At 39.5% G+C, this 23489-nt stretch overlaps 1 protein-coding gene and 1 long non-coding RNA gene across 4 annotated transcripts in view; one reads left to right on the top strand and one right to left on the bottom strand.

The window, feature by feature from the left end:
- Positions 1 to 15625, bottom strand: part of LOC118889304 — a 141392-nt gene extending 125767 nt beyond the window's left edge. For both annotated transcript variants that reach the window (XR_005018458.1, XR_005018455.1), the window contains exons 1-2: positions 15415 to 15625; positions 14633 to 14701 (exon numbers count right to left, since the gene is read on the bottom strand). This is a non-coding gene — a long non-coding RNA (uncharacterized LOC118889304). The remainder of the gene's footprint in view (positions 1 to 14632; positions 14702 to 15414) is intronic.
- A 63-nt stretch (positions 15626 to 15688) lies between these two features.
- ZNF770 (zinc finger protein 770) lies at positions 15689 to 23489 on the top strand. 2 transcript variants are annotated; one of them, XM_036844448.1, is made up of 2 exons: positions 15689 to 15788; positions 19731 to 23489. In XM_036844448.1, exon 2 carries the CDS (start codon positions 19787 to 19789, stop codon positions 21866 to 21868), a length of 2082 nt encoding a protein of 693 aa, XP_036700343.1. In that variant the 5' UTR covers positions 15689 to 15788; positions 19731 to 19786; the 3' UTR covers positions 21869 to 23489. The 2 variants fall into 2 exon arrangements, with proteins under 2 accessions (XP_036700343.1, XP_036700344.1); XM_036844449.1 differs by having other exon boundaries at positions 15702 to 15816.

Below are 23489 nucleotides of genomic sequence, written 5' to 3' on the forward strand. Positions count from 1 at the left end.
AGGTTAATATGAATGACTTCCAAGAGAAGGTTTAAGAAAAAAGAAGTTACCAGTTCCTACAAAATATATACTTTGGCCAAAGACCTTAGAGAGCAAGGTCTTTCAAGTATTTACAAATAAGAAGTAGTACAAGGATGTTAATCTGAAGGATTATTTGTCATAATAAAAACTTTAAAAGAGCCTATTTACCATCAGTTACAGAATGGTTAAATTAAAGAAAATCCTTGCAATAGAACACAAAGCAATCATTAATATCTACATGAAGATACATGTAACGTATCAAGTGAGAAAAGCAAGTTGCAGAACACTCTCATGGTATTATGCCATTTTTGTGGGAAAACAACACAAGAAACAACATTTGGTTTTGTATGTCTGTAACATATAGGAAGGTTTGGATACAAACCTGAAAAAATAGAACACACCTCTTAAGAGTGGTTACCCCTAGAGAAAGTGTTGAAGGGGGAGGGGGAGGGGCGAAAAGGAGATACATTTTTATTTTATAGACTTTCACTTGCTTGTGGTAGGTGGGATTCACTAAATGCACATGAATTAAAACACAAGCAAGCATACGGAAACCATTAAACAATTTGAGAAAGATTAAGAAATAATCAATTATAAATAAACTGTGAAATAAGTTTGACAAAGTGAGCCATGATATATCATATCATCACTTTGTACACCAGTTTTTCCATAATTATGCATAAACTACTGTGCTAGCTTTACTAGACTTTTATTTTGCTTAATGCTATAGATTTTGAGGTTTTATTTTCATTAAAACTTGAAGAGGAAAAAATTATACCTTCCAAAGACTGATAAGTCAATAGTTAATGCACTAGTCTTTTACTTCTATATTTTCTTTTTAGCAACTCAAGTACACATTTATGTGGACCATCACCATATTGCAGACTGACTGGATGGCAGTGTGGTGTGATAAAAACAACACGGCCCAGAGTTAGAAGACCAGTCCAGATTCTATCACAGACCCACTGGGTAATTACTGCCACTTAATGCCTGTGGGTCCCTATTCATTCCTCTTAAGAAGAATATATGATTCAAAAAAGCAAGGGAACAGTATCTCTCTTGGCTGACGAGCAATGAAATATATCTGCAATGCTGGCAAAAGCCTTGTTAAGCAGCTTACTAAGCGGTGCTGAACATGACATCTGAAATTGTTGTAGTGTCCTCTTCTGGTCCCCAGCAGGCGTTTCTCTGATTCTTCCACGTTCTGTTCAAGCGCCATCCGTGCAGTTGTGAGTCACCAGAGCCAGCCTTTCACCCCTCCCTGCCTCCCTCCCCCGCTCCTTCTCTACTCTGAGATACGAGAAATGCCAAACCCAGGCCATCATATGCTCTGCCGCCCAGGAGAATACAACGCAATCTGTGCATTATAGCCAGAGTGATCTTTGTAAAACACATGCATAACCTTGTCATCCCCTTTAAAAGTCTTTATTATCGATCCCCACCATTTACAACCAAGTCCACACTCTTGGCCTGACATAAAAGCCTCTTTCTGTCATGGCTCCAGTCCACTTTTCCAGCCTCCTCTTCTGCCTTCTAACTCCCCACGTACAAAATCTTCTAGCCATATGGAAATGTCTCCAGTTTACTGTTTGTAGGTATGCTCTTAACAGAAACCCCAGAGACCACAAGCGTTTCAGAATTCATAACTTTTTAGATTTTCAACAGGTAATCCCATGTATAGATAGATAGATAGATAGATAAATAGATAGATAGATAGATAGATAGATAGATAGATAGATAGATAGATAGATGTCTATGTATATATGTTACATAACACCCCAGATGGTCTAAGGCATCAACTCGTATCAAACACATAAATGTTTCTGCAGCAAACCTAGAATATTCACATTAAGTGTAATAAGGTCACAAATGGCCTCAGTCAGTTGGGGTCTGGTTTTGCCACTAAGCCACTTCCCTTGGCTCCTCCAGATCTATAATCCGCCCTTTTGCACCTGCTCTGTGCCTGGGAAACTGACCTATCTGCGCTTCAGCCCCACACTCCACTGCCCCCAGGTTTCTAATGGGATACAGCCAATGGGGAGCCCAGCAGGCTATCCAGGAGCCTGGGGTGTTTCCCTCTCCTGACGGACAGTCATCTGGAGGCAGTTGCTCTTTAGGCAGTCTTCTTCCCATGACTCCTTCCTTCTGGCCTCCAAGAACCACTCTCTCCTCTCGTCTCCTAGGGACGTGTGTCTCGGGATCACAGCTCTCCTGTCCCACTATCACATTCCTATCCCTGTGCCAGCACTCCCCCCACACCTTTGAAGGAGTCTCTTTATTAAATCCTCTTTCAACGATCCCAATTTGAGAATACCATCTGTTTCCTGATGGGTCCCTGACAAATGCAGCACACCAATGAGTTCAGATTGAGTCAGGTTTTCCTGCCTAATGGATTAAGGAAAAGCTTTCAGCTTTTAGAACTTCTTGGATTTCAAAATTACATGTAAGATACTGTGAACCATACAATCTACTATTTCTTTCTTCTGTTTAATATATACTGTTCCTTCTACCTGGAATGCCATTCTCTCCTTGTCCAATTGGCTAATTTCAATTTAGTCTTTAAACACCAAGTGAACTTCCAGTGAACTTCAAGAGTGAACTATCCACTGACCAATCCCCTGTAGACAGCACCTCATCCAATAGCCCTGGACACTTGTAAAGTCCCTGGAACAGCCTTGGAAAACTTATGTGAGTCTGGGACTTGAAGGGAAAACCCCACCCAAGGAAGTGATGGACTCACAAGTACTGTTACTGTTACATAGATTAAATATACGATGAATGGAAGGCTTAACATTTCTTAATATTGCTGTATGATTCAAGAAACATTGGGGAGTGCAGTCATAATAACTAAAATTTGGTGGTTTTAAATTTCATTTATTCACCCTCTTGTACCAAAGACTCACAGACAAAACACAAACAGAAATTTCTGAAAAATACTCATCCTTAGTATGTGCAATGCACTCTGGCATTTTCTAGCCTATTGTAGTCAATATCACTTTTTAAAAACATCAATCACACCCTAGAAGTGTGTCATGCAATACACAGTGTGAAAGACACCAAACTAAACAGTATTCACGGACAAATGTTTCCACACTTTGTCAAACAAAGAACCAAAATATTGTAACCATGCTTTAGTTTTTTGCCATTTATACTTTCAGGTTGTTTCCCCCCATTTTCAGTTATTTGCTCTCCTGAGCAGGGGGAGGAATTCCTGTCCTAAAGCTGGATGACATCTGGCTAGAACCACAAGACGTGTGCTGAGACAGAAACCAGAACAGCGGGCAATCTGGGAATTGGGGCTGTCTTAGCCAATTTTGAATATTTGGTCACCTTATCTGAGATTACATGTAAACTCACTTTTTCCAGTCTCTCAGAAGGCAGCTTTTACTGTGTAATTTTAAAAGAATTGTTTTCTGTGTTGTTTAATGATTTGCGTTAATTTTAAACAAGGGTTTATGAACTGTGAGCTAGTGCCAGGAAAATGTGGATCAATTGTTGCTTCCCTAGAGAAAGTAGCAGTGCTTTTAATAATAGATCCTAGTAAAGTATCTATAATTCTTCTATGACTTAAAAGGCAAAGCAAAATATGGATTGGGTAAAAGGATTTTTTTCTCTTTTTTTTTGTTTTTTGGTGTGTATGTAGAAAATATACACAAGGTCTGACTAAGAAAAAAAAAATTGTTCTAATTAGACTCTTGTTTGCATCAAGCCAGCATTCATTTAGGTGCCCTTGAAAGAAAAGGAGTTAATTATATGGACACTGTATCATTTAGGATTAACACTGGCTACATGTGACAGAAATTGAAAATAGTGGTGGATAGTAATCTTATCTTAAGTAAGATCGTTTTAGCTCTCTTGTAACAGACAAGAAGTAGGAAGTCCAGAACTGGCATGGCTTCAGGATGTCAAAGGACCAGGGTTCTTTTCTGCTACCTACTACTGAGATTCCTGTCAATGCATATAAATTCTAGACAGTTGGAAGGAAGAAGCGAGGAGGAATTACACACACAATGTCCCCTACAGCCCATTAAACAGAATATCATCACAAGGCTATACTTAGCTGCATGGAAGGTAAGGAAATGTAGCCTTTTTAACAGGAGCCCAGCTAACAAAGGAGGAAGATGGCAAAGACAGATATTGGGGAAAACGAGGAGTTTTTCCCACAATTATACACGACCTGAAACTGAGAAAACTTTAGGCTTGATTTCTGCAGCCTTTGCCTCTCCTTCTCAAATAATCAGTCTTCTCCTTCTTCTTTGGTCTACGGTTAAAGGGAATTAAAAAGAGCACCAGTAGTTTATATAGCTTAGTTGATTACTTTGCCCCTATATGGCAGAGACTGCCATGCCAGGACAGCGTGTGGATGGCTGGAACTAGAGCCAGTCAAACCCTAACCACAAGGTTGCGAAACAAGGTCTAGCTAGGAATCAGGAAGAGGGAAATAAATGCTGGGGAAGCAGTCAACAAATATTTTACCACAATGTCTAAGAGGCAGCTCTACGTTAACATGTTCAAATCAAAATTCTTGAGCTCTCTGTCAATTTCCACCTCCAATGCACTACCGTCCACCTAGTCATTTAATCCAAAAACCCAAGTGTAATCCTTAAGGCTTTTATCCCCCTCACTCCTCACATCCATCAGGACCAGCTACACAATATGTGGGGTCCAGGGGAAAATGAAAATGCAGGGCCTCTTGTTGAAAAATTATCAAGAATTTCAAGACAGCAACAGCAAAGCATTAAACCAACTGTGGAGTCCTTCTAAGTATGGGGCCTGGTACAACTGCACATGAAGCCAGACCTGCATCCAATATAGATCCATACATTTTGTAAGTTCTACCTCTGTGATAGTTAAGTTTATGTGTCTATTTGACACAGGGTACTCAGACTTTGGTTAAACATCATCCAGGTATGTCTGCGAGGGTGCTTCTGGATGAGATTAACATTTGAATCAGCAGACTGAGTAAAACAGATTGCCCTCCCTAATGCTGGTGGGCCTCGTCCAATCAGTTGAGGGCCTCAATAGAACTAAAAAGAGTAAGAGGGAACTCCTTCTGTCTGACTATTTGAGGTGATACATCAGTGTTTTCTTGCCTTTAGACTCAAACTGAAACATTGGCTCTTCTCGGGTCTTGAGTCCGCCAGCTTTCATACTGGAATTTACACTATCAGCTCTCCTGGTTTTCAGGCCTTCAGGGTCAAACTAGAACTGCACCATCAGCTCTCCTGGGTCTCCAGCTTGCCGACTGCAGATCTTGGGACTTCTCAGCCTCCATAATTACATGAGCCAATTCCTTATAATAAATTTCTGTCTTTTCTCTCTATATATATACATCCAATCAGTTCTGTTTTTCTAAAGAACTCTAATACAACATCCAAAACAATTCTTAAATTGGTACACCTCTCTCCATCTCCATAACAATATCTCTGTATCTCTGGTTCTGGACTAAATGGTATTGGCTACTTAACAAGTGCACCCGCTTTCACTTTTGCTCCTGCTTCAGTGGTGTTCAATCAGAGAAGCAGAACCATAAGGATAGATGCACACATACACACACACACACACACACACACGCATATATAAAACAAATATATAATATATAAAAAATATTTTTATATGTAATAAATATTTAAATAAAATAAAACATATTCAAATACAGCATATTTAAATATATAATATATATCATATTTTATAACTAAATATATTTACATAAATATACTATAATCTTTTTATATAAGTATAAAAACTACAAAATTTATATAAATATATAAAATACACACACACACACACACACACACATATATATATATATATATATATACACACATACATATGTATATGAATTTGTTATAGGGCTTTGACCTTACAACTGTGGAAGCTGATTAAACAGTGCACGTGCCAGTCCCAGGCTCTGGCACTTAAAGGGATGATGAATATAAAGAGGGAGATGTGAGGATCAACTGGAACCTGTGAGAACAGACTTGAACCTACAAAGATAGACTCGGAATTACTGTCATTCTCTCACAACCTCTGAGCCTCCAACTTTGATGAGAGTATGTGTCTTGCTGGAGAAGCTGATGCCCTTAGTCATGGAGCTAAATATGATCCTGGCCCAGGGCGGAGCGAGGCTGAAGGAGAAAATCTGGCAGGACTTGTGGGCCAGATGTTGTCCCAGGCCAGTAAGGTGAGCCGGCAGATTACAGCAATGTGGGTGCATTGCAGTGGGGTCTTGTGCCCTGCTCTGACCTTCCAAGTGTAAAAGCAATAGGCTACTGCTTCCTTTCTGCCTTCCAAATAGCGTACAAAATGCTCCTCGTGAGGCTCACTACCCCTGAGCCATGCAGGGAAGGGAATTTTGGGAAACATAACTCAGGTTTAGCTAAATTGACACCATACAAATCCTCCCCAACCCTTCACTTAACTACAACATAGCAGCAATAGATATCACTTAAAAATTCAACAGACCAGTTTTTCTTCTTAAAGCCTTGCAAATGCTCTCCCCTACATCTAGAATAAAATCCAAACTCTTTACCATAGTTTACAAGGCTGCACAGGATCTCACCCCTACCATTCTCTGAGCTCATTCATTTTGTACCACTTCCTCCTTGAGCACCATTCCTGAGTCTTCTACTTGTTCCTTAAACACATGGAGGTCTTTACCGTCTCCATCTTCACACGGCCTTCTACTGTGTGTCTATGTGTCTCTCTGTATCCTTTTCTTAAAAGGCTAATCATCACTGGATTTAGGGTTTACCTTAAATCCAGGATGATTTCATATCAAAACAATTCATTATATCTGGAGAGACCCTATTTCCAAATAAAGTCCCATTCACAGTTCCTGGGGTTAGGACTTGAACATGTCTTCTTAGGGGACACAATGCAACTCATTACAGGTCTAAGGAAAGATTCCTACTATGCCTGCTTCTTCTACTGGGACAGGATCCTTCAGAGATCTGAACTTGGGACTGACTATCAGGACCCCTACTAAATGCTACATGCCACAAGAAATTTAGACATTTTCAGGTAATGCAGAAAGGAGAATTTTTACATTCCCTGAACAATTAGAGAAATGACAGTTGGGATGTGGACAATAATTAAAGTTTGCAGGATCCAGAATTAGGAATTTATGTGATCACAAAGCTTCCAATGCATCCCTTGGGGTATGGGTAGCTGACTGCTTAACAATACTTGAACATGTGGTAAACTGCCTGGATTTGTAAGTCAGATTTTTGACAATGTAACAGCTGGAAGGAGAAATGACCTTTGCACTTGTGTTAAAACTTAAGCAGCTTTTGCCACAAAGCATTCCACGTTGCTATTAGAAAGCAGTTTGGAAAACTCAGGCTTGTTGAAGAAAGTTGCTGTAGGAGGATTTTAAAGCAAAACATCACAGGAGAAGCTCAGAACTTCCTGTGAAAATGTGAGTTATCCTTCTCACTCCTTGCTCTTAAAGAAGTTATTCAAGAGGAGGAAGAGAGGGAACTGTTCAGGGTTAGAAATAAGGGTACAAATCCAGCCGAGCAGAGGGTGGAGCTCAGTCACTCAAGTTCAGATTTCTAACACCAAAGCCCCCTCACTACGGGGTAAGTGACTTCCTTTCTTTGGATCAGAGAACATGCTAGAAAAATCCCTGGGCCTTAAACACGAACCACGACTACTGAATTTTTACCTAGCTGGGAAGCCAGTCCTAAACAAGAGATCAGTAATATCTTACATATTTGCCCCTGGAATCTAGCAGCCGCTGGCGACAGTTTTAACATCCACAGCACCACTTAGGGGTGGAGGCTACGAAGAGAAATACCTCCATATGTTCCCACTCTTGTGAAGATGGGTGTTCTTTGGTGGAATGTGCTTGTGAGAAGAACAGTCCTCCAGAAATTAAGATCCAGAAACAGGAGAAAGATCATAGCATCAAGCTCTCCTGACACCATAAACAAAAAAGCTTGGTAGATACCATAGCTCTGCCCTCCCTCCTTGGTTAGCCTAGACCCTGGTATTATAATAGTTGGAGGGGTCTCCATAATCAATGACGGTCCAGTGGTCAGCCCTGACTTAAGGGTGAACAAATGTGGTCAAAGTCCTATATTGGGAATCCTGCCTGCTTTTAGGGTAACTCTAGAACCCCAGTGCTACTGAATTTGAACCAACACATAGAGAGTGGGGTAGGATGGTGCTACCTAACTGGACCCAGAGATCCAATAGGCATTATCTCCAATGGAGCTTTCGAGAAAATTTCCAGCAACGCTTTAGGAGATTGATACTAGCCTGTGAGTTGGAGGTGGTCCAACTACTTTAAGTAAAATACAGCTGTACTATATTTTACATTCTGATACCAAATGACCACTCCCCAACCCCAGCCACTGCCACCCTTCCCTCAGAAGCCATGTAGCAAAATATACAGAGATGGCAAATATTTTTCTCAAGGAAATACATGATGAGGAGGAGAAGATTTTATTCACCAAAAATCCTCTTAGAAATATATGATGAGAAAGAGATTTTATTCACCAACAGTCCCCTTAGAAAGGGAGAGCGGTCTTTGTTAGAAAAATCCTTTGAAAAACACGAATTCAAAAAGATGTATGCACCCAATGTTCATAGCAGCATTATTTACTATAGCCAAGATATGGAAGCAACCCAAGTGTCCACCAATAGATGAATGGATAAAGAAGATGTGGTATATGTATACAATGGAATATTACCCAGCCATAAAAGAAAGAAATTTTGCCATCTGTGACAACATGGATGGACCTAGAGTGTACAAATACTGTATGTTTTCATTTATATGTGGAATCTAAAAAATAAAACAAACAAACAATTATAACAAAACAGAAGCAGACTCACAGATACAGAGAACAAACTAGTCATTACCAGAGGTGGCAGTGGTGGGAAGAGGGGCAAAACAGATGAAGGGGATAAGAGGTACAAACTACTAGGTGTAAAATAAGTAAGTTGCAAGGATGTAATATACAGCATAGGGAATATAGTCAATATTTTATAATAACTGTGTATGGAGTATAATCTATAAAAATATCAAATTATTATGCTATATACCTGAAACTAATAAAATATTGTAAGTCAACTGTACTTCAATAATAAAAAAAATTCTTTGATAATTGGGAGTAGAAACTGACACCTGAGGGATACAGATTTTGGTGGATTAGTTGCAGGTGACCAGATGGTTTTATTGGTTGCTCCACAGAAGGAGGAGGAAGAGGAGAGAGGAAAGATAAGAGGTGGAATGAAAACAGCAGGTGTAAGCTCTCTGCTAGGCCAATCACTGGGGGGCAGGAACAGGCTTTAACAGGCATTAAAGCTCAATGTGGGGGCTTCCCTGGTGGCGCAGTGGTTAAGAATCTGCCTGCCAATGCAGGTTCGAGCCCTGGTCCGGGAAGACCCCATATGCCACGGGGCGACTAAGCCCATGCGCCACAACTACTGAGCCCACGTGCCACAACTACTGAAGCCCGTGTGCCTAGAGCTCGTGCTCCGCAACAAGAGAAGCCACCACAATGAGAAGCCTGCGCACCGCAAAGAAGATTAGCCCCCGCTCGCTGCAACTAGAGAAAGCCCGCACACAGCAAGGAAGACCCAACGCAGCCAAAAATAAAGTAAATAAATTTTAAAAAAACTCAATGGGAAAAATATTTGCAAATAATATGACTGACAAGGGGTTAATATCCTAAATATATTAACAGCTCATACTACTCAATATCAAAAAAACAAACAACCCAGTCAACAAATGGGCAGAAGATCTGAATAGACATTTTTCTGAAGAAGACATACAGATGGCTCATAATGACATGTAAAGATGCTCAACATCACTGATTATTAGAAAAATGCAAATCAAAGCAACAATGAGATATCACTTCACACCTGTCAGAATGGCTATCATCAAAAAGTCTACAAATAATAAATGTTGGAGAGGATGTGGAGAAAATGGAACCCTCCTACACTGTTGGTGGGAATGTAAATTGGTGCAATCATTATGGAAAACAGTATGGAGGCTCCTCAAAAGACTAAAAAAAGAGAATTAGCATATGATTCAGCAATTCCACTCCTGGGTATATATCTGGAGAAAACCATAATTCAAAAAGATACATGCACCCCCATGTTCATTGCAGCACTATTTACAATAGCCAAGACATGGAAACAACCTAAATGCCCATCAACAGAGGAGTGGATAAAGAAGATGTGGTATATATATACAATGGAATATTACTCAGCCATAAAAAAGAATGAAATAACGCCCTTTGCAGCAACATGGATGGACCGAGAGATTGTCATACTGAGTGAAGTAAGTCAGACAGAGAAAGACAAACATCATATGCTGTTTATACATGGAATCTTAAAAAATGGTACAAATGAATTTATTTACAAAAAAGAAATAGAGTTGCAGATGTAGAAAACAAACCTATGCTTACCGGGGGGGAAGGGAGGGAATAAATTGGGAAATTGGGACTGACATATACACCCTACTATATTTAAAATAGAAAAAAAGCTTAGAGAGAGATTCTTGGGGGATACAGAATTTCAGTTTTTAAAAGAAATAAAGAAGGTACTTGGTATTTTTATTTTTTTATATAAAAGCAAAAGAAGAAGAATTGTGTATAATCCAATATCTTATTTAAAAATGCAATTTCTGGCTTTTTCTTAGAGAACACAAATATAAAGTGAAATAATTTTTAATGTCCAATACAAAATTAAGAAAACCCACCAAAGTTTTGTGTAAATATTCGGGTATGCATTCATTCATTAACAAATATCTGCTGTGCATCTGTTACATGCCTGGTACTGCTTTGGACTCTGAGGATGCAGAGGTGACCAAGACAGATCATGTCCTTGACCACATAAATTTTGTAGAGCTTAATGATTTAAAATTTCTGAGAAGAACTATAAAGGCAAATAAAACCAACACCTGAACTAACTGCAACGCAAATTCAAAAAAAAAGAAAAGCTTTGAGAATTGACTAGACTTACCCTTAAAAGTCCGAGATAGTGACTGAGATACAAGCTTGGTCATGGCATACACATCAAAGTCAAGGAGACAGGCACAAGAATCAAATTTATGACAGGAGGACAATTGGGTTGCAAAAATGTCTTCAAACCAATATTCACCATGCTATCTGGTTAAGGTTCTGAAAACCCTGGGTAACACATTCTACCTACAGGAAAAACAAGGTTCAAATTCAAGGTTTTCTAATAGCTAATTAAAACAAAGCGAGAGAGTAACCACAAGAGAACAGAGAGAGAGGGAGGGACTGAAATTAAGATTGAGGTTCTGTCTGTCACTGGATAAAAACAAGCAGCCATCACCAAAAAGTGTACAAACAACAAATGCTGGAGACGGTGTGGAGGGAAGGGAACCCTCTTGCACTGTTGGTGGGAATGCAAATTGGTACAGCCACTATGGAGAACAGTATGGAGGTTCCTTAAAACACTAAAAATAGAACTACCATATGATCCAGCAATCCCACTACTGGGCATATATCCAGAGAAAACCATACTTCGAAAAGATACATACACCCCAATGATCATAGCAGCACTATTTACAATAGCCAAGACATGGAAGCAACCCAAGTGCCATGAAAAGATAAATGAATAAAGAAGATGTGGCATATATATATATATAAAATATATACACACACACACATATGTACACACAATGGAATACTAATCAGCCATAAAAAAGAATGAAATTCCACCATTTGCAGCAACATGGATGGACCTAGAGAATATTATGCTTACTGAAATAAGTCAGACAGAGAAAGACAAATACTGTATGAAGTCACTTATATGTGGAATCTAGGAAATAATACAAATGAACATATATGCAAAACAGAAATAGACTCACAGATATAGAAAACAAACTAGTGGTTACAAAAGGGGAGAAGAAGAAGGGAGGGGCAAACTAGGGGTATAGGATTAAGAGATACAAACTACTATGTATAAAATAGATAAGCAACAAGAATATATGTATAGCACAGGGAATTCTAGCCATTATCTCGTAATAACTTTTAATGGAGTATAATCTGTAAAAAATACTGAATCACCACGCTATACACCTGAAACTAATATAATATTGTAAATCAACTCTACTTAAATAAAAAAAAAAACTCAGTTTCAAAATTTCTGTCTTTAAAATATTCCAAAAGGCATGACAGATGCTGAAAGTGTGAACTTTCAAATGCAATTATGTTGAATGCGCTTGGTACTGGTTGACTTGCTCCCAAGGTCCCACATACTTTCAGTTGAAGCCCCATCCCATAGTGACTCCTAAATCTTCAGTAAAGTATTTAGACACACACACACACACACACACACACACACAACTATGAGTGAGTGTTTTTCTAGAACTTGATGAATAAGTTCTATATTCAATGGTTTGCTAAAAAGGAGATAGCCCTAAAGGTTAAGGACTACAGAGGACAGACACACACTAGGAGCAAGCTGTGAGAACTCACAGGTATCATGAAGACATGCCACAGAATTAGATTTTCACCCAAGTTAACCAGGTATTCAAGGAGGAGGAAGCCCCCAGATGACAGCATGGCTATTCTAATTTTGCCTCCTCCATTTCATTATCCATATAACTTCTGAGTGAGTTTTCTAAGACACAAATCTAAGCATGCCCTACCTATGATCAAGATTCTTCGATAATTTCCCATTGCCTACTGGATTAAAAAAAAAAGAAGAGGGGCTTCCCTGGTGGTGCAGTGGTTGAGAGTCCACCTGCCAATGCAGGGGACACGGGTTTGATCCCTGGTCTGGGAAGATCCCACATGCCGTGGAGCAACTGGGCCCGTGAGCCACAACTACTGAGCCCGTGTGCCGCAACTACTGAAGCCCGCGCGCCTAGAGCCCGTGCTCCGCAATGAGAAGCCACCACAATGAGAAGCTCACACACTGCAACGAAGAGTAGCCCCCGCTCGCCGCAACTAGAGAAAGCCCACGCACAGCAGCGAAGACCCAACACAGCCAAAAATAAATAAATAAAATAAATAAATTTATAACAACAACAAAAAAAAGAAGAAGATAAAAACCTTTGCAAAGCATTTAAGGCCTTTCCCAGCTTCTTGCAAAGTGCCTGGTGAGCAGTGGGTTCTCTAAACATGGAGCATGAGCATGGTTCCCTCTTTCTATCAGGCCTCAACTCAAAAACCACAGAACTTCTCTGAAAGGTCACCCCTGGCCATCTACTAGAATGCCAACAAGCCCTCTCCCCCAAATTTTCATAGCCCTCTTCTATACTTATCTTCTCTCCTCAGTTCTTTCAATATCTAACATATTATATACTTTACTTATTTAACTTATTGTCTGTCACCCTCAGTAGGCATATATAAAACATCAACTATAAACATAATCTCTAGGTAGACAGGGATTTTTGACTTTTTAATTTGTCCACTACTATCTCCATTACCTAGAACCGGGCTTGGCACACAGCAAGTGCTTCATAAAATATATGTAGGATGGATGGGTGCGTGGATCATTAAAACCTCGACCCCAAAACCAGTTCCACCTGAAGCCTCCAGGAAGATTTAGATATTCCTGCTTCTCTCTCCTTCCCCGTACATAACTTCTCTTATCATATTGTACTTCTTTGTATGTTGAGCTGAAAACTTCATTGAAATCAAGGGCCTCACTTTCATCTGTATGTACTTAGAAGTGACCCCTTTGTGCTTGGTACATGATATATCATTGAATAAATGAATGATTGATTATATCCTTATTTTAAAGATGAGGAAAATAAGGTTTAAAAAGGTTAAATAACTTTTAAGGACACACACTAGTAAGTTGCAAAGGTAAGATACTAACCCAAATGTATGCCAAGCCATTCCTTTATTTTTCCTTGTCACTACTACCATATCTCCCTACAATGTTCTATCCTGTCCCACATTTTCTACTATTCATATTGTACGTATTACTAAGTCCCTGTGCAAATCAAATCCCACCTATTCAATGAAATCTTCCAGATGACTCTTATTCACAGTAATTTCTCCTTTTTTTTTTACCAGGAAGTTCCTGAGATAGCTCTCAGGGTAAATGGGGGAGGTTATAAGGTAAGGTTTGTGGCCTTGGAGAACAGCTTATCCACTTGTGTTCCTCACTCCACATTCAGGCTCTTGGTGCAAAGGCCTACCTGTTTTGCAGGTAATGCACCCTCCATTGGTCCCCAACCTCAGGTAACAGTCTCTCATGATCTGCATATCTCTCCTAAGGACTTATGTGGCTGGTGATGGATGCAATTGTTTCCTTGGTTTGACTGAGCTGAGCTTCCAAGAGAAGCTGCAGAATGAAGCAACTCTGAATAATCTGCATCCCCACCCTGGGATTAGCACTCAGGATACATAAAGCTTTTCCCCTCCTCTCTCCGTCTCTGTTTCTGTTGAAAGAAAGGGTTTCAACCTTTCCCAAACATGACTCTTCCAAGGTTGTTTCATGAGAAGCAAAAGCTTATTTCCTATTAGCCATTTCCTCATGTTACCACATGGAAAATAGAGACTTTTCATTGGCCCAACTTCTCCCTTTTTAAATAGAGGCGCATATACCAACATCAGAAATAACCATTTTTGTTGTCAATGGTCCTTGAAAAGTAATGTAAAGAGATACTTACAGTTGAAAAAATATGCTTGTTACTTGTTCTCATTTTCTCATCTCAAGCTGAGACATATACACTCAGAACCTGCAAAAACCACAATAATTTCTTCTCTAATGTCTTCCGTACTTAAAATCTTCAGTATATACCCAAGCATCTTATTCAGTAATAATGTGCCAGCCTAGTTTGTAACTGCACTACAACATTTAACCCTTAATTGTGTCTACATAAAATGTTGAGATATCCACAATCTGAGAAGCCGTAGTGAATTAAAACAGCAGGACTACCTGTGTTCAGATCCCACCTCCATCATTTATCAGCTGTGCGAAGTTAAGTTCCTTAAAGTCTCAGTCTCATTTTCCTCATTTTAAAATGGTATCCTATCACTTCATAAAGTTGTTATATTTAATTTGCAAATAGTAATTAATAAATGATAGCTATATGGGAGTTTATTATGCACCGGGCACTATGTTGATCTAACTGTCAGAGAAATCTGAAGAAACTCAGAAGCTGAGCACAGGGCTTGGTACATTGTAGACAACTAAAATATACTGAAGGAATTAAGCTCAGAGAAGCTAAGAAGGTCCGGGGCTATCAGGATATTGGTAGAGCTGTGAGTGGAGCCCAGGTATGCCTGACCGCAAAGCCCATGTCCCTGACCCCTGCGCTATATTCTGACAACGTCCAGAGTGCCCAGGACAGGGCTGGCACAGAAAGGCCCTGATACATGGCGTTTTGTTTACCATGGGCCCTCTGACATTAGAGAGGACTAGAAGCGTGGTCTTTGAACGCGGGCTCACCAGTTTCCAGCAGGGCCTTGAGCCCACTGGTCAGGGCTACGTGGTTTTCCTAGCCGAGGACCGAGGTGAGATGGAAAATGCACCCTTCTTCACTCCTCTATTCTCTTCCCCCCACAATTGCAGTGCCGGGTGAGCGGCCCGGGGGACGCACTTCTGGAACCCCTTTTTCCACTGAGACTCGCAGGCTAGCCGAAGCGACTGCGGCCCTGGGTTGGAGGGAGACTGTTTCCAGTCGGACCGCGTCCGGCGACGCACCCGAGCTCCGCGCCTGCGCACTCAGCCCGTCGCCGCGCCGGCCCTGAGGACGTGTGCACGCTGCCTTCGCGGCTCCTGGGCCTTGAGATGCGCGGCTCGCGGGCCCGTGCCAGCTCCAGGTGCGTGAGGAGGATTTCAAGAACCCAGGTGTGAGGTGGAGCGATCCCCCGGGAAAGGTCGGGCCTGCCTCGGTCCCTCCAAGGTGCCCGGGGACCCAGCACGGGGGCGCCACGACCTCAGCTCCTTTGCTTTCCCCACTTCCCCGCCTCCTGACTGCGACTCATGGGGAGCGGGAATCTCTGAGAGGAATTGCAAAAAACGATACTTTCCCCTGCAGTGGGTCGTATCACATGTGGCATTTTTCCCCCTCTCTGTGGCCAAAGCAGTTTTCACCCTTGCCTTTCCTTTCCCGATGTGGGATTTTGCAGTCTCTGGACTCTGGCTCGACTCCTAGGTGCTTACTGGTTGTGGGCAATTAGGGCGAGGGCCAGTTGTCAGGGTCTGTGTCCTGTGCACTCCTTCTGAGAGGAAGAGGTGAGGGTTCAAGGTCAAGAGAGGGGGCCGGGGGAAGTGGGGCAGAAGAAGCTACAGAGAGGGAAAGGCTGTGATAAATGTCGCCCGAGGTTATTCCCTAACTGAAAGTTCTCTAACTTTCTCTCAGTTCTTGTGTTTCTTGTTCATTTACTTTTGTGATATCCTCACCTCGTTTTAATGGTGTTCATTAAGACTGGAAAACCAACAGGCTTTCGGCCTTGAAGTATCCTTGGAATTTTTTGAGATCGGTTTTCACAGTTTTACAACGGAGTGTATCTTGCTGTTGTCAGGATAATCTTGGGGTTGACCCATTGAGATTTACCATCTTTTATTTTCACTTTAACATAGGAAAAATTACACGCTGTTGGATTTGTTTTTGAAATATTACCGACAAAAAAAGTCATTTGAGAACACAGAGAAATCAGTAGAAGTGGGATTTGGAGTTCTATCAAATTACTGTGCATATGCTTAAGTACGCGTGGGACTGCATTTGGAGCTTGGGGATCCCTTAGCTGTCACTTATAAATAGCAGATGAGATCACTGCTTGCCACCAGTGATTCTAACAATATAGGGCTTCCAGTAAGTGCTTTCCCACATGGTGTGGACACAACTGACAATAGTATCCGGTCTTAGTGCTAGTGTTAGTTGATAAGCCATAGTCTCTTTTTGGCCCGGTAACTATAGGTCATCAATTCCTGTTATAATCAGAAATGGTTGTCATGCGTGTGGTTCTAGTGTGGGATTTTTTTCAAGTGTTCCAAAGAAACTATTAAAGGAAAGAAGAAATACACAATAGGAGCTGAGGAGCCTGGCTGCAGGCCAGAATCCTATGTGTGATCTTTCAGGCCCAACCATAGACAATTGCGTGGCTTTGTCTGGCTGGCCTCTTTGGGGGAAGCTGCTCTTGCCACACCAGACTTGTGCATGGCCAGTGCACTGCAGTTTTCTGGAGGGAGTTGTAGTCAAGGACTCACCCCTTCCCTCCCACTAGCCATGCTCATACTGTATTGCATTCCTGGCTCAGGTACTTCCATTCTGAGGGCCTTGGCCGAGGTACTTCCCAGGTGCCTCCACCAATACCTCCTTATTGCAAAGGGAGGGAAGGTGGAGGAGGCAGCCTTGACTGAGGTACTTTTCTCCATTTTGACTCAGGACCATTCCACTTGTAGCTCTTCCTTCCTCCTCCCCTGGCCCACAGGTCCATAAAGAGGCAGAAACCTTTTGTTCCAGCCTCCTTTGCAGAGAGGTGATTGTGTGCATTGCATCCACCTAACCCTCACCTAGTGTTGTTCCATTTAATCGACCACTGGGGAACCAGTACTTTTTTAGCCTCTTGCTTGCACTGTCGCAGTAAGTGAATAGACTCGATTATTACTTGCGGTTTGGCTCATTGTCCTAATTGACACCTCAACACCTGATTTTGCCTGACGGGAATTAAATAAATTGCCAAGTTCTTGGCAATTCACTTAATTTTAATTCTCCTAACTGCTGCTGTGTTAGCATTTTAAGGGTTTGGAGGCCATTCACCTGTAATTTCTCTAACTCAGTGTTGTGAAAGTGGATAGTAATAGCATCAACAGCTGATTGTTGTTAACGTGGATATCTGGGTTATATGGTGTATTTTATAAATTAATATAGTGGCTTGCAGTCAGATTATTTTAGTTATTTGTGGCATATTACCTTTGGCCTCTAATTAGATTTTTCTGATAAATATTTTGGGGTTATATGGGTCAGTTGAAGAAAATTAATAATCCTTAGTAATCCTGTCTCATCCTATGGGCCCCAATCTTACTTAATAGATTACTTGGCCACTTTGAATAAAGTGATTGATTTGTTGTAGGTTCCTCTGTCTAGTGTGTAAAGAGATATGCCAGGAACAGGTTTCACAGTTTTTTACCTCTTCCTATAGAAGTTTCACAAAACAGTATTTATGGTTACCATATGTTATGCAACCTGATATTTTCTACTCTATTAAACAAAAATGCTGATCATGACACACTAAAGTGATTGCACAATCCACTAATGGGTAGTGACATGCAGCTTGAAAAACACTATAATAAAACAACTAGAAGATAATTTGCTCAATAAATGAATTCTTTTTCTGTTTTTATATCAGATTCCTGAAGAGAACCACAGTGGGAGTGTTTGTGATTTTGTGTTTAAGGTGTCTTCTAGGAAAAAATAGATAATAGCACACAGCATATATGTGGGATATCCACTAAATCATCTGACAAAAGAACACTGAGTTTCTGGTAGATTTATCAACTCTCTGATCTCAACTAGAAGATACAACATTAGAATGAGAGAGCTGGAACAGCTTTTTTAAATCTCTGGCTTCCTTATTTAAGGAAAATGCAGTAGAAGAAGAAGGATGAGAAGAAAATTGGCTTTTCAGTTAGGAGAAGATAGGGTATAAAATGGTTTTGAAAGTTCCTGGTTAGCTTTTGCATGTGTCCTACAGAGGTATATTAGGGAAAGTATCTTTATATTAACTGAGACCAAAATGACCTTTTTATTCTACTGCCTGAAAAGTAAACTACACTCAGACTTTCAATTACTTAGCCGTAGATAAGTATGTAAGTAGCCAATGTGTCAACCTCATTGCCTCTGTACTTGTCTTTTAGGACTTCTACAACAAAGTGGAAAGGAGAAATAAAAAGAACTGTACGTTTAGTGTGTTTATCTCTTAGTTAGAAACCCTAAAAATGATATTAAGTAGATAAGGATAAAGTTTTTAAATTTGATTAGTGTTGAGCTAAATAATACCTTACATTTATACATTGCTTCAGTTTTCCAACACATTCAGGTGCATTATCTCCATTGATTCTCACAACTCAATGTGGTAGGCAGGCCAGGAGGCATTTTCCCTGACTCAGAGATGAGGAATCTATATTTCCTTCCTCTTGCCGCCAAGTTCATATGATGGCAGATCCAGGACTAGAATCCAGGTTTTCTGGGACATTTTCTCCCAGTTGCTTATGTTATCTTTGTTGGTCCAAAGAATTAACTGAGAGTAAATATTGCTAATGATGTGGCTAAGAATTCTGATAACTAAAACATTCCATTCTCAGATCATGTCCAAGGTATGCTATAATTGAATGCAGATATGTCTTATTTTTAGTATTATATTTTATTTCTTACACTCTTTATCTTTCTAGCCCAATTTTTGAAAAATGACAAATCTACTTAATAGTGGACTAGGAAAATTAGAATTAAAAGATCTATTTAATGTTAAGAAATTCAACTCAGTCCCCTTTTAACATATCATCTCAATTAATTAGAAACATAGCTTAAAATTATATACATTTTTAAGTATTTCTTTTAAAGACTCCTCATTTCCCTGTATGAGTAAAATTAGTTTAATGATTCTAAAGTATCTAAAATGGTTATTAACTTACTTTTAAACACAGGAAAAGTTGAGGTTCCCTATTGCCTTTAATACCTTTAGCCAAGGAACAGCTTAAATTATTTCTTTTCATATGAATAAGTAATTTTTAATTAATACATTTTTATTTTTAATTTTTAGACATCTGTGGAGTGTAAGAACACCATGGAGCTCATCAGAGTATATCACTGAAGAATATGATGGCTGAAAACAATTTGAAAATGCTAAAGATTCAACAGTGTGTAGTAGCCAACAAACTACCTAGAAACAGGCCATATATTTGCAATATTTGCTTCAAGCATTTTGAAACACCCTCAAAATTAGCTAGGCATTATCTCATTCATACTGGTCAAAAGCCATTTGAATGTGATGTGTGTCATAAAACCTTTAGACAACTAGTTCATCTGGAAAGACATCAACTAACTCATAATCTGCCTTTTAAATGTAGTATTTGTCCACGCCACTTTAAGAATCTGAAGACGTTCGTGAAGCACCAACAGCTTCACAATGAAACTTACCAGAATGATGTTAAACAGGTCAGAAGACTGCTGGAGGCCAAGCAAGAAAAGCCAGTGTATGGAATGTATCATGCTCTTACCACAGAGGAGAGATGGGCATTACACCCGTGCTCCAAGTCTGATCCTACACACAGCCCTACAAAGAAAAAAAAGAATATTCACGCGTGTACAATCTGTGGCAAGCTGTTCCCATCACAGTCAAAACTTGACAGGCATGCACTTATTCATACTGGTCAGAGGCCTTTTAAATGTGTCCTGTGCAGTAAATCTTTTCGACAGTCAACTCACTTGAAAATCCACCAACTCACACATTCAGAGGAAAGACCTTTTCAATGTTGTTTTTGTCAAAAAGGATTTAAGATTCAAAGCAAACTTCTGAAGCATAAACAAATCCATGCCAGGAATAAGACTCTTCAGACTCTTTCATTAAAGGTGAAGAGTCCAGAATCAGGCCCCCTGCCTAATAAATTAAATGCAAAGCAGGATAGTTTTGAAAATGGTGATATATGTGAATCTGAGGAGAATAATCAACTTGATGTCCACTCTATTTATATTGTCCCTTTTCAATGTCCAGAGTGTGAAGAATGTTTTGAATCAGAGCAGATTCTCAATGGACATAAGTGTTTTCCTGCCAGAAGTGGCAAAATTCCAAGCAGGCTCAAAAGAAGCTACAACTATAAAACCATTGTTAAAAAAATCTTGGCTAAGCTTAAACGTGCTGGGGGTAAAAAATTAGATAATTTTCGATCTGAGAAAAAAGTATTTAAAAACAGTTTCTTGAAAAATTGTGATCTTATTTCTGGTGAGCAGAGCCCTGAACAAACCCAGAGAACATTTATGGGTTCTCTTGGCAAGCATGGAACATATAAGACAGTTGGCAATAAAAAGAAGAAAACGTTGACTTTGCCATTTTCTTGGCAAAAGCACTTCCAGAGCCAAAATATGGGAAAAAACGTAAAAGGTATTCTTACACCAGAGAACATGTTAACTATGGATAATTCTGTGAATAATAAAGATGTATCTATCTATGGTTCATCAGGTGAGGAATTCTTTGAAAACTGCGAAGTGCTTCAGTGTGGTTTTTCAATTACAAATGAAAACATCTATACTGGACATAAGATGTGTCCTTGTGACAAATGTGAGAAAGTGTTTCCTTCCGTATCTAAACTACAAAGACACTATTTAATTCATACTGGACAGAGGCCTTTTGGCTGTAATGTTTGTGGGAAATCTTTTAGACAGTCAGCTCACTTGAAAAGACATAAATTAACTCATATTGATAAGATTCCATATAGAAAATCTCTTTGCCAAGTAGAATTGGAAAATTTGAACAAACTTTTCATTCATCAAGGTGATAATGTTAACTATAGTGCTTCCCAACAATGTCAGACTCTTGGTTTTCAAAAATACGAGGTCTCGGAGTCAGATCAAACATCAGAAATAAAAGTTAAGGCAGAATCAGAGGATTTCATTCTTGGTACCCCCTATAGGAACAGGCAGCCCTGTCTCTCTAGTGCACTTCTGGAATCAGAGCAGAGCCATCATAGTCATTGTTGTAGTTATTCAGGGCGTACTGAGAGGAACGATGGCCTTCTTTACCAATGCAGTGTTTGTTCTAAAAGTTTTAGATCCCCATCGAAGCTGGAAAGACACTATCTAATTCATGCAGGGCAGAAGCCATTCGAATGCTCAGTTTGTGGCAAAACATTCAGACAGGCTCCACACTGGAAGAGACATCAACTTACTCACTTTAAGGAATGACCACAAGAGAAAATGATTGTCTTAAAGTCAGTTATGTAATTGACAGACCCACTAACACATGTGTGGTCTTTCTGGTGACCTTGCTCTTTAGCCTGTATCATTTATAATGTATTTGTATCAAAAGGCCTGCATTAGATTGAATGATTTTGTAGGCACTTGCTTGTCTGCATAGTCAGAGGTAAGATACATAGAAATGTAATACGTTTTAGGAACAGCCAAATTAATTTTTAGGGGGAAGAACATGATTTGATGCCATAAAGCAGGTATTTGTTTTATTTTAACATATACTTTGGCTGTATTGAAAATGTTGTAAATCCATGATGTGGTGCAAATAATTCAGCCTCATTTTTAAAGGAATTATTCCTTAAGACACGCCATCTCCTTTTATATATGCTCAAAAGACTGAGAGGCAAAAATTGGTTTTTGGCCACTACAGATAGCCCCACTATATTATTTCATGTATTTTATACCTATGGTTCAAATTCCATTGCAAAATTTTTTCTTATAAGCTAAAAAATATAAAGGCGATAAAAGTGAAAGTGGATGAGAAAATAATAGCATTATTTTCATTGTTCTTTTCCAAGCTGTTTATTCTTAGGACTCCGGTAGCTTCCCCCCCCCTATTCTATAGGTGATTTGAATTGTTTTTTTGCCCAGCCTGCTGTTATCTTTACCCCCAAAATGTAAAAGTAGGAGAGAGGCTAGGATGCACCTCTATACATTTACCATGTTTACTTATCAGGAATAATGTTCAAGTGCCATAATCTTTTTGATGATATGTATGCAGTGTCATCTTTTCAGAGGAATGAATGCAATTCATCTACATGCTTATTAATGATTGATAGCAGTAGTTGTAGACTTAAGACTCACCTGTAGATCTGCATCTCCATAAGACTTTTACATTTACCTTAGTAAAACTTTCTTTTAATACCTCTTTGAGTGGTCCTATGACTAAACTAAATATTCTATTAAGTTTGATCAAACGGCAGTGACTAGGTGTAGTTCTAGTTTTTATTCCTGTTTTTTGCAAGATTCTAATGCTAAAGAATGTTATTTTGATCATTAGTAAATTGTTATTTTAATTAGTAAGGTAATCCCATGTAGGAATAAGATGCTTATGGAATTGAGAGTATCATTCTAAACAGTACTGTCATGATTTGGGGAATATTTAATCAAACTGTAAAAGGCTTGTAATCACACATTGTCCTTCACATTTGCCATTTTTAATAAAATCTTTAAGAATGACATTTCCTAGCAATAAGAGAAAATAACCATTATCTTTCTAAGGTGAAAAGAACAGGTGGGTATTTATCCTAGCACTCTCAGATATATGTAGTGACAAGCCCTCTACTGAGAATGGATAAAGGAACAATTTTACATTGTACTGTAAGAATTGTCTTTGTGGGGGGGGAGGGGGGAGGAGAAGTCGGTCTGCTTCTTTTACAAGTGAATTTTGAGAAACTTGGGTTTAATTCATAGAGATTAAACTTAACAGTACAGATAAAAGCCCAAAGATGTACAAATGTGCAGGAGAATCGCGTTTTAAAGAATAATTTCTCATGTTTCCTTGAGGTGTGTTCCTCCAGTGCTAGCAAGGTGATGTTTTATATAATTTGCTTTA

Source organism: Balaenoptera musculus, chromosome 2 (assembly GCF_009873245.2).
Source record: "Balaenoptera musculus isolate JJ_BM4_2016_0621 chromosome 2, mBalMus1.pri.v3, whole genome shotgun sequence".
NCBI classification, from domain to species: domain Eukaryota; kingdom Metazoa; phylum Chordata; class Mammalia; order Artiodactyla; family Balaenopteridae; genus Balaenoptera; species Balaenoptera musculus.

Bases quoted from the DNA above. Each gene is read 5' to 3' on its own strand.
- ZNF770 (XM_036844448.1), top strand. From the start codon at position 19,787: ATGATGGCTGAAAACAATTTGAAAATGCTAAAGATTCAACAGTGTGTA.